At 39.2% G+C, this 12,053-nt stretch overlaps 1 protein-coding gene across 1 annotated transcript in view; it reads left to right on the top strand.

The window, feature by feature from the left end:
- The window catches only part of MAPK12 (mitogen-activated protein kinase 12), a 41,481-nt gene that overhangs the window by 23,273 nt on the left and 6,155 nt on the right, over positions 1-12,053 (top strand). The window contains exons 5-8 of the mRNA XM_082486668.1: positions 3,863-3,892; positions 5,658-5,705; positions 10,900-11,014; positions 11,700-11,771. Coding sequence (XP_082342794.1) covers positions 3,863-3,892; positions 5,658-5,705; positions 10,900-11,014; positions 11,700-11,771 — 265 coding nt within the window. The remainder of the gene's footprint in view (positions 1-3,862; positions 3,893-5,657; positions 5,706-10,899; positions 11,015-11,699; positions 11,772-12,053) is intronic.

The following is a 12,053-nucleotide window of genomic DNA, read 5'->3' as shown; positions in this document are numbered from 1 at the left end:
ATACCAAAATGCTCAATGTGTTTGATTCAAAAAAACGTATATAAATTGAGGTCAGTAGAAAGTTCATACTGAGTTCAGGAAGATTCCTATCAAGCCCTCAGATCTTTGCTCTGTCAGTCTGTACAGTCCTCCTTTGTTGGTTAGTTTCTGTTCTTGCCATTTTACCGTCTTTTTTTTTTCTATAGAGAATGAAATATTAATTTCCTTTCTTCGATGAGCCTTGTAATTTATCAGACTTTAACTTCATCTGCGGTAGGAAAAAACAATGCGATTTGACTCCGCTTAAAAACAATGACGTGCCTCTCCTTTGTCTGTTTCCTAGTCAGGCCTTTGCCTGGCATTAAATTCTATTTAAGTATGAGCTTGCAACTTGGAAGGGCTTTCATCATTTTTGTTTTCTTTGACAGAAAAGCTGTGTATTGTCAAAGAGTACAGAAGGCGAGCTGAACATGAATGTCTTTGTGTAGGTGGAAAGGGGCTGGAGCTTTCCAACCTAAACCATTCTATGATTCCAGCGCTTTCAGTCTTGGGTCCCTCTTGTGCAGGAGTGCCATTTGGGTTTGTGTTCTCAGGAGCCTGGGGAGGTGGGTGGCAGTCCTGTTTCTTTAGTCGTTCAGTGTTTGAGAATGGATGGATAGCTCTTGGGCCGTACAAACACCTGTTCAAGCTTCTTTTGCTGTACTCATGGTAATTCCTACCTGCTCTAGTTCTCTCCTTTTGTCATCTCTATTTACTGTCTTTTGTTCACATTTATGTTGTTCTTTCTGCTTCTCTGCTCTCCCTTTCCCCTCTCACCCATTTCCTCTTCATTTTTTCCTTCCCTGCCAAGTCACTCCTCATTTTCATTTAGCTTGCTGTCTAGAGTACTTTCTCCTGCGTCTTTTCTTATTCCCTTTTGATTAGCTTTTTATTTTGTGTAGAGATTGCATATACAGACAAAAATGCTTAGAATTTAGACAACTATTGGATAGCTTCCTAGCACAATCTGAAGCTTGCATTCAAGGATTTATGCATGCTACCACAAATTGTCTTTAGGATAATGCCCAGAGCTTCTGTCCTCCAAGGCACTTTGCTCACGTTAACAGGGTTCTTGAATCAAATATTGTTCAGGTGAAGTGGTAATAACATTGTGAAGGATATGTGTGCTCTGGTTTGGATGTTTTTGGCATGTTCAGAGTGAAAAATCTGTCAATAAACGGGAAATTTAGTGAGAAGAGTCAGTAAGAATAAGATCCCATTTTAGAAGGTTATTGAACTGAAATGGAAAATTTTCTGAACGAAGAATGGCATAGTTCCAGTGCTGCTACCTGCCAGGAGATAATAAAATGCAGTTAAAAAAATACTGCTATTGTTAAAGAAACACTGCAGCACAGCACCAGTATTTCATCTTACAGAAAGGCTGATGTGTACATTAGCACCAGGAATAAGTGCTATTTCATGTAATCTCAGTAGTGTAGTATTAATAGGAGTGTTTAGAAAATATAGGAGTTCTCCCCAAAGCGTTAACATGATTTTGGTGCTGTGAACAATCATAAAACATTCAGTGGGGTGAGAACATCAGCAAAACCACACTCTTCCCCCCCCAAACAGGTGAGATTAACTAAAGCTCCAAAAGGTGCAGTCCTTTTTTATTCCCGTTTCTACATGCCACATTCTTAGGTGCAGAAATTCCTGGGTCTGCCAGTTATTTCCTTACTGTCTACAGTCATACCAGCAAAAATAGCCTCTAGAATATTTTAAGCATCTTCTCTGGAAAATCAGGAGGCTTCATTAAGAAGACATTGAAATGATTTAGAATACAGGTAGTCATTGTGATGTCCTTGATCAAGATGGCTGTTGGCAGAAGTCATCAGCTTTTTATTCATTTGTTGGGAGTCTAAGTACTTACAGATAGATACATTTCTCAAAAAAAAAAAAAAAAAAAAAAAAAAAAAGTATATATCCTCTCTGGTCTCTGCATACAAATGACAAACTTCCTCTTTTTGCATCTGGGTCCTCCCATCCCGATCCACTTCATGCCCATCCATGACAGAAACAACGTTCCGTAGTTTGTTTGCTGGAGCGATTTCACAGACTATGTTCTGGGGAAGAGCCCTGCACCCTGGGCCCCTTATGTCTGCCCCAGGAAATCCTGTGAAGCACTTTGGCATTTCCTATGGGTGATGTTAAATCTTGCCTAATCTTTAAGTAATATGCAGCAGGAACTGGTCTGCCACAAATGCCGGGTCCTGCGTGGGCTCTGGCACAGCAGTCAGCAGTGCGCCTGTGCAGCGGCAGAGCCCTACTACCATCTAGGCTGGATTGATGAAGTTGTAGCTACAGGGTTAAGGGAAGTGATTTTCCCCCCCCCGTTCAGAACCTATGATATCACATCTGGAGCACTGTGCCAGGTCTAAGAGAGGAAAAAGTAAATGTCAGAGATTTTGTGTTTGTTCAGTCACTGTTTAAAAAACTCAGTGCCTTAAATACAGATCTTGTGCTGCTTAGGTTGTATGGGTTTTGTTTAAGTTTGGAAACCTAAGTCTGAAATGCACATTGCACCTGTCTGAAGAAGTTTGCTTTGGTTTGTAGCTTTACCTTCTTTTTCCTGGTCCCCTCATCAGGTGGACTATGAGGATTCCTTTGCAGAGCGGCTGTTGCATTTACAAGGTTAACTGCTCATCTTCATGGCTGGTGGGGAAGAAGACAATGGTTGCTGGGGCTATGGCTGGTTGGCAGTTGCCCTGCAAAGTTGGTGCAGGATGCATCTCCGTGAGACCACCCTGACTGTCCCTGGCTCTGACAGCTGCTTCCAAACAACTCGTTTCCCAGTTATTGTCCCATTCTTCAGGGTGGAATAAAATGAAAACTCTCCAGCTGAAGCTGGTGGGATTTGCATATCATGCATCTTTTCTGGGGATTTTAAAAAAGCCTGGTGATGCTTAGTGTCAGTAGTATGGTCTGTGCAGTTTTCAGATCAGTTCCCAACACCTGAAGTGAATAGTAGTAGCACATCCCAGTCCACTCCTGGAAAGCATGTCCTCAGTTCAGGACAACTTTCTGCATTTTGATCCTTGCAAAAGAGATGCCTATGTCTGAACTAGTTACTAGAGGCTCCCTTTATTGTCTGTGATGAAAATAATCTCTTCTAGGGCACCATTCAGCTCGTGAGAGGAACCGTGTACCTCAGTGGGGAGCAGTTGGTGACAGTCATGGATGCAGACATCTGTATTTGGTCAGGTGTCTTCCCAAAAGAACTAGTCCTAGGTGTCCAGTTTGTTGGTTTGACTTTCATGAGCACTTAAATAGGTCACTGGAAGGGTGATGACAATGTTCAGGTAAAGGAGAATGTCTTGTAACGTGATTTCTCCGTGTTTCACTGAGGAAGTATTGAAGCACATAGCGAGACTTCGTAGCCAAGACCATGACTGGCCTTCATCCTGGTCTTAAATCATCTCTTAAAACTCAGTGCTGCTGGAGCCTATGAATCTAAACTATGATGGCACGCCAGAGACGCCTATTACAAGGAGCATTTTTGATATATAAAATAGCAGGATTTATTTTGATACATATATATATATAGCAATACCAAAAATTACCTGTAAACTGGATTTTATGTATGGAAAGAATTAGAAAAAACTCTAGGATCTGTTGCAGTACTCAAACTGATTTACTGCTTTCTCATTATTGTGGGAGGGGAAGGGCAAAATGCTAGTACAATTATATGAATATTAAAAACATAGCTAAAAAGATCTGTGCAATAAATAAACATTTTCTAACTTCAGATAACTTTAGCACCACGAAAAAGTTCTTCCTCCCATGCCCCAGCCAACTTCTTAAAGTCAGGACCTCATTAACTAAAAAATATTTTCTCTTTTTACAGTATATTCACTCATCAGGCATAATTCACAGGGTAAGTGTAAACAATATAAAAGATGTTTATATTCTGATAACGTGAGTGGTGTTTGTGTATACGCATGCTTCTAAATATGCCTGAACTTCTGATTATAATGTGTCTATTTATAGTGTTTGATGATGCCTTGGTTTCTTGTTCAGTAGGAGCAAAAGGTGGTAATGGCTACATCAGTGTAATTTGGGCACTCAAGTTGCACTCAATACAGCTTAGGTTTGGATTTCTTAAATTACTTTGTGAAGTTAAGTTGTAGGTCCCCACAAGAGCAAATAGCGTTTAAACTGAGATGGATAAGAGGGTTTTTTTCAGTTTGTTTTTTTGTTTGTTTTTGTTTTTAATTAAGATTGAACTTTTAAAAATCATGTTTAAATGTTGTTAAAACATCATGTTAGTGTTCAGAGTTGGGGCAGAGGGCAGGGATGAGAACATAAAAACTGAAAAAAATAGTCCAAAACTTTAGAGCCTTGAAAACTTTGATGATTTTTTTTTTTTTCTGAGAGAAATTAAACATTTGATTCTTTTTGAATCCCTGCTGTGTCTAAAGTCCACTTAAAATCACTTTTGCACTGGGAAGGAAGAGGTCTGAATGATGCCCTTGTGGAACCAAGCAGCGTAACTTCCCCCAAAACTGCATCAGAACAGTAGAAACTGGACATTTGTAATAAAATATCAGGAGTACCACAGAAAGTGCACCGTGTATAGTAGCTTTAAGCTGGACATGGAAACTACACAAACTGTCAAAATAATGTAATAAATTGATATTTTTGTTTCTACAACTGCTGTGTTTATCGTCTCAGTGTACAGTTGCTTAGACTTTTTCTAAGCTCCCTCTTGATGGCTCTTGAGCTTCTTGGTTTCGTTATGGTTCTTGGCACCAATTTGTTTTTCTCCCAGGCCCTTCTGATCTTAAACATATTCATATAAAACAGCTAGATGCCTGTTAAAAAGTTAAGAGAGAAGATTCTTCTAAAATATTTTGTGCTAAAGTGACAAAGGTTTGCAAAAGCTGAAGGAAAACCTATTTCTGATTTATTTTTTTTTCTCTTTATAACTGTGAATGTCTAAGAGTCACTGACGTTGCAAAATTTTACTAGTCTTTGCCAGTACTCTTCCCTTTGCTGCTAAACTTAGACATACAACTTTTAAAGATCGTTAGAAGTCTCTACAATAGCTGAAGAGGCTTAAGGGAATATTTTTTTTCATGTTGCAGTCTTCATTCAATTGTCTTCACTAGGAAATTGATTTTCCCACAGAAGAGAGCACAGGCTTTTATGTAAAATCTTGTTTGATTCCTTCAGTACTCCTTCTAGGTCTACCAGGGTATGGAACCTTTTTAAAGTATATTTAGATATGCAATGTGTACGGTCCAGAAATAGTGAAGGAAATTTACTTTACTCCATCTCGGTATATGTGAATCCTTAATTTTGTGGTGTTAGTATTAAATGCAACAAAATTTATGTCCAAACCCCAGTTGCAGCAAGATGAGTAAGTTCTTTCACTGGCAAGTATGTTCCTGACTTCTAGCAGAAAAAAGTTGATGTGTCTGGGGGGGGGAAACATATTGGAAAAAAGTCAAACAATCAAAGTTTGTCTTTGTTTCTGTTATCTGTTACATTTAATTTTCTAGTTTAGATTTATGACATCATTTACGTGTTGCTGTTCTAAGTAGTTGTATGAAAACCATTAAAGCTAAATGAAAGAAAGAAAGTGTGCTTTATTGTGCTTGCTGTAAAATAAATAACATAAATTTCAAATCTGATTACAGGATCTAAAGCCTGGAAACTTGGCAGTGAATGAAGACTGTGAATTGAAGGTAGGATACGTTTATTTGAAAAAACAGTCAGATGTATTAGAAACACCACAGAAGACAAGGGGTGAAGCAGCTGTAGACACGCTGGCTGGTTTCAGTGGTGGGCCAGGCTTTCAGCCCACAGGCTTTGAACAGTCATGGAGAAATAGGGGAACACTGGAAAATGAAAGGGAAGAGGATCCGATGGACAGTGGTAACAATCTTGAAAAAAATTACAAGGGGCTGCTCGTTAAAAGTATTTTCCCATTTGTCTGACTTCAGTTGCCACAAGAATAATTCAGTATTTATTTAAGAAATAAAGTCCTGAATAGTGAGAATCTATTCACCTCCTATTTGCATGTCCTTGACTGACATAAACATGCATTTCATGCAAATGGCAGAGGTGATGATCAATTTCTGAGATCATTCTGGAGCCAAACACAAGACATGGCTGCACCTCAAGCTGGAAATGCTGCCCAGGATGTCCTAGCTGAAAACATCCAGTCCAGACTCGGGGCAGCTGGTACCCAGCGCTAACAGGGGAGAGATGGGGATTGACCCCAAGATGTAGGGGAGGATTTCTGGTGAGGAATTCAGTGCTGCGGGTTATTACATTCATGGCATTGCTGGAGCAGTTGCTGACTTGGGTCCCTCCTGCTGGATGTAAGACAGTGGAGGAACTGAAACTGCTTCTGCAGGTTTGTCATTGATGGAGCAGTCTGCACCACCACGCCAAGTGCATGTGCGTGACAGTAATAGTCACACTTTTCATGTGTGATATGCATGTTGCAAGGAATATGGGTATATTTTTATGCAGCCACTCAACTAAAAATACTTTTCAAGAAAAATTAATGTCGTGGTTACAGTCGGATAAGAGCTGTAATGGAGAACTGTTTTTATAATATGTTGCAGCTAATCACTTCAGAGAAGCATGAGAGGAACCATATACTGCTCATCATGAACAAGAACATCTTATTTCTTTGAAAGCGATTACTTCTGCACTGTTACAACTAACAGTAGTATCAATTGCATGTAGACTACAGTGTATTTCATAGCAGGAATATATCAGTTCTGCTTCATTTTTGCTCTTAATTGAAGTAGTGAGGAAAAAAAAAATCGTTAAAGGGAGCCAATTCCTAATTCAACCTCCTGTGGTTCAGCTATTAGCTGCTTCTGCCACTACACCGCAAGACAGGTGCATTTGATGACATTTTTTGTATTACCTGGTTGCTGCTTTTCTGGAGTAGGGAAAGTATTGGTGTGCATTGTGACTCCCTTCATCCTACCCATCGGGGTTTCCCTCCAAAGATGGGTAGGAGGATGGTGCATGCCCACACCCCTTCCCAGTGTGGAAACGGGGCTTAACTGGCGTGCAGCCTTGGAGGCAGGGCTGTAGCACCCGCTGTGGAAAGTTATCTGTCCTGAAGTGTAGCTGTTGCCACTCCCTTGGAGGTGTTCTCAGTAGAGTCAGTCTGAATTGTAATTCTTCTCCTGCACAACGTTTGTCACCTCAAGCCTCCTCCTAAGTCACTGAACTGAAATACTGAATCTGACCAGTTCTGATTGCAGTTTCGTACATGTATTGGAAATCTTCCAATGCCTGTACTTCAGAAATAATTATGCAATGTACCCTGACCTAGCAAAAATGCATCGATTTGGCTGTGTCAAATGACTTTGTTATAAAAAAGCCATTTATTTATTATGAAGTAAAATTTTGTAGTACTCAATGCTGCTTGTTTTATGAATATAGTTTATTCTCTTCACTATAGTAATAGTGGCTTCAGACTGCTTCCAGTCCCCAGTTAATTCTATTCTTGTGTTTTAATAGTTCATTATTAATTTTTAGAATTGTTTTTGTCACCTATCTTCTCTTAGCTCTAGCAATCTGAAAGGCTAGTCAGGGATTTTTAGTTAATTACAAAATCAAGCTATGTCTTTTATCCTCTGCTTGAATCATGACTAGCCTATACATCCGCACAAAACAGCAGTAAATTTAAATGGAGGCTTTTCTGTCCTGATATGTAAGTACATTTAGACTTTATGGCCAAGGTTTCCTCCCTAAAAGAGATATAAGACTATGGGAGTAGTTAGTTATGTGAGAATTCCAGCTTTGAGTAAATATAAAAGGTCTAACTTTACAAGCTGGGAGATACAGAAGATCAAAGGTTGTGAAGCACTCCTTTAATTAAATAAAATAAAAGTTGATGCAACACTGCAAAAATGTTTTTCAGCATATAACATACAAATTATATACTTGCATGTAGTTGTTGTAATACAATTTTTTGCTCTTTGGAGACTGACCTGAATGTTCAGGGTCTTGTCTTTTCGGAATTTCCTTATGTAACACAAAAAGCCATTGTCTGCTCCTGGCTTGTAGGTGGCCAAACACTTAGTGGGTCCCAGGGTGATAGGGGGGAAAAAAAAGAGAATCTAGAAAAAACAGTTTACGTGTTTCTCTTCCCTCCCCACAGCTGTGCAATTACATTTTGAGATGCAGCCCAGGTCTAAGACATTCTTCCCTGATAAGATCACTGTATCTCCTTATTTAACACGACTTGTTTTTCTGTTACTTTGGGCATTTTTAAGCTTTTAGATAAACTGGGGCAAATAATTCTGTATCAGAACACAATTCTGTGAAATGACGGGAAAATGTAGCGTTAAGCTTTAGCTTTTGTTTCCTGACTCTCCGAGTGAAATTAAGCTGTCCCTAGTTGTACGATAAGCTCTGATATCTCATGCAGAAGAAAAACGCAAATCTGCAATTAGGAAATACTGGTTGTCAAAAGGCAGCTCCGGTCTATAAACAAAAAGCAAACCATAATATGTTGAGAAGTGTGCATAAAAAATATCACGGTGAGGACTGAACTGGGATCTTTCTGACGCTGAAGGCGTTGAACTACCTTCCCCCGTGTGCCTGCCTTCGGGTGCAGTGGGCAGGATGTGGCCCTGCTCTGACAGCGCGCTTGCAAAGCCAGTTCATGTGGGCACAGGACCACGCTGCCAGGGGTAGTCTGACCCTTTTCCCCCATGTCTGTGCACTCAGCAGCTTCCCTTGCATCAGCTCCGGCTGTGATGAGGCTGTGGGCAAGTTGGAACAGTTCCTTGAATTGGTAATAATTAATAAGCAATCAGTTTTATTTTTCACAATGAGCTTTCTGGCTCCTTTGTCTGATGCTCCCAACTGCTACACAGGAATCAGAAATGCAATAGCAAAGGATGCCTTAGGGGAAATCACTGCCCGTTCTGCAGTCTTGAAGTTACAAGTTGTTTTTGTTACAGTTATTGAAGCAAGGTAGGAAAATTAAGTTTGCTGAGTAGAAGGGGAGCTTGTCCTTGAGGAGCTGGGGGAAATTTGCTCTCTCTTTCATAATTCCTGCATTATAAAAAGGATTTGAAAACTTGCTCTGAAAATTGCTTTGGAACTTCCAGCTGAAAAGTCGAAGCTTGGAGTAGGATAATAATAGTTTCATGTGAAGATAGTTGTTGAAGTTGTACCACGTTAATATTGAGTACTAACAGGATACACTTGTTCCTGAGCCTAATGAATATGTAAATGAAAAGAAATCCCAAAGTTAATGCACAAAAATTCTCACTGTCGTTTTCTGCTTTTATGAAAATACAAACCCAAATTATATTTTAGCTGTCTCTAACTCCAAGTGTCACAAGCCTTAGTATGGAAAAGGCCTGAAAAGCTGTGACAGAATAGATGGTACCACATGTGGCTTTTGACCTATTACATAAAACTTCCTTTTCTCTTCCACCGTCCCCTCCTGGGAAGACATAATGCATGTTGTATATGTAGAATAAATTTGAAAGCTGTATATAAAAATGTATTTTGTTACCGCAAATATTTTTATTACAGTAAATCTTCAGTACCCAAAGTTCTGAGGGGTAACTTCAGCTGAATCAATTGTATTTTATTGGTAAGAATAAAAGTCTCTCCCTTGGCATCCTGTTCCTGTTTTTAAATTGGTAGGTAATCAGCAGTTATAGGGAAGATATGGAAATGATGTTTCAAGTATGGCAATAAAGATAGGCCATAACATTTTATACTCTTTATCTATGAATGAAAATATAATTTTCCTTTCTGCTAGTGCCAGGGAATGATGAAACTATCCTGCAATATTTTTCAAATGTTTAATTACAGACAGTGCTACAAACATACCACTCTTGGTATATTAATGCATGGGTGCTCCTAGTAAAAATGTCTGCCCTGTCAATATATATGATGCCTGATACACATGGAAACTAGTGGCTGTTCATGCAAAGCTACATATTCAAGTATCTGTGGATGATGATGATTTATCTTGAGTAGAGTTTACTTACCCAAGACCCCTGCTTGTTGTTAGAAGCATGAACTTCCTGATAAACTGTGAAGTGAGTGTCATTCCAGGAGTGTTCCTCGCTGTTGGCTGCATCTTTTGGCACCATCTTTTGAAGGTCCGTACGGGTGGGCCTTTACATGAGCCAATTTTGTAGAAGTTGATGAAAGGCTGTAACATCCATTTTTAATCTTGCTGCTGTACACATTGCTCAATCTCAAGATAAATATCAGGGAGTCACAGAAATAAGCGGAATGGTGCATAATCCTTTAAAAAATTGCACAGACCTTGCATTTCTTACAGAGGGTCGTTTGTAGTCGACGCAGTAGGTTGGGGAAAACTCAGTGGGACAAAGTAACAGTAATTCCTTACTCTTGTTGTATGTTTTCAGTGTGACCTAGAGGAAGCCTTCCCATGTATGAAAACTCATAAAACAAAGAGAATGATTCCTCCTTACTTCAGAATATTATTCAAACAAACTCTTGAATAATTGTGCCACCTGGGACTGGAGACCAATGAATACCATCTAAGATGGGTGCTGTTCTTTTAGCCCTAACAAGCTATGGTAGTCATTCCATGGCCAGGGAATTTTTTGCATTGAATAGGACCCATATCTTTTAAATTAATAATTGAAGAGTTTATTCTTCTCTTTCCAGTTTTACAGCTTTTAGTGTTGCTATAGGAGTATGTAACATAGGAAAAAATATTGTAAAGCTCCTTGCTACTTGTGTCTTGATTTTTCAAATGAGAATAAGACACTTCAATGAGAAAAAAGATGCAAAAATAAGCCAATCTCTGCAGAAAGCGCCAATTCTTTTATTTTCCACATTTGTAAAACCTGTATAAAATAGATAACTAGCTGTTTGATGAGGATGTTCTTTGTGCTTCCGCTACAGATCCTGGATTTTGGATTGGCGAGGCATACAGACAGTGAGATGACCGGCTACGTGGTTACAAGGTGGTACAGAGCCCCAGAGGTCATACTTAACTGGATGCATTATACGCAAACAGGTCAGCATCTCTTCAGAAAGGAGGTCAGAAATCTCTTCTCTGGCAGGGCTGAAGCCTTCACTGAATTGGGCAACATAAAAGCAAGTCTTTGCTTCTGAAGTGAATGATAAATTGCTGGTGGAAATGATAATATAATTATGCAAAACTTCCTTGTAGATAAATTGCAGATAATCCTTTGGTGGTTGTCAGTTTGGGGGCTTTTTTGTATATTTTCCGAGTAATGGAAAGTGCCAAGGTAGTTGGGGAAAAAAAGTGATACAAATGTATACAGATGTGACAGTCTGGTCTAAGTTCTTGTGTTCTGCACTGACTGTCTTCTTCCTGCTAAGACGTGCTGGCTGTAACTCAAACAGACAGGGGAAAATGGCAGAAGGAGGGGATTCAAGTAATTCTAGGATAACTATGGAAGTTTTTGAAAGCACTGAAAATTTACTTCCTGCATGCATCTATCTGTTACTGAGAAACTGATTCCTCACGTTATCAGATTATCTCCACTTTGCTAATTAGAAAGGCTGGTGGGTTTGCCTGTACTGTTCATCATGCTAGGCAAGGCACACATTCATTTTGTAGCAGGCTATAAAGGTAAATTTTACATGTCTTTAAAATATGTTTTAAATTAAACTTTATGTACACTTAAATGGATAAGTGTTCAGAAATTTAATGTGACTGTTGGTCTTTTTTTCAGTTGACATCTGGTCTGTGGGCTGTATAATGGCTGAGATGATAACAGGGAGGCCTCTGTTCAAAGGAAACGATCGTATCCTTCAGTGAATTTATGACACTAATGTAAGAACATGATGAGAGGTTCTTATGTGATACAGTATGTCTGTTCAAAAACTGATGAGCATAAATTGAAATGAATAGTAAAATGTCTTGCACCTTTCTCATTAATTGGTTATTTGATATCTGTACCACTTTTGCACATCTGCAAATTAAAACTTGTATTACTGAACTTTTTCAATAGAGAAAGAGAGGTGATCTTTGAATCGCATCTCAAATCATCAGGCAGAAGGTTCTGTGACGATAGAAAAGGCATATT

The sequence above is a fragment of the Vanellus vanellus genome (assembly GCF_965231255.1).
Source record: "Vanellus vanellus genome assembly, chromosome: 1".
Classification (NCBI taxonomy): Eukaryota; Metazoa; Chordata; class Aves; order Charadriiformes; family Charadriidae; genus Vanellus; species Vanellus vanellus.
This window is presented reverse-complemented; position numbering and strand designations above follow the sequence as displayed.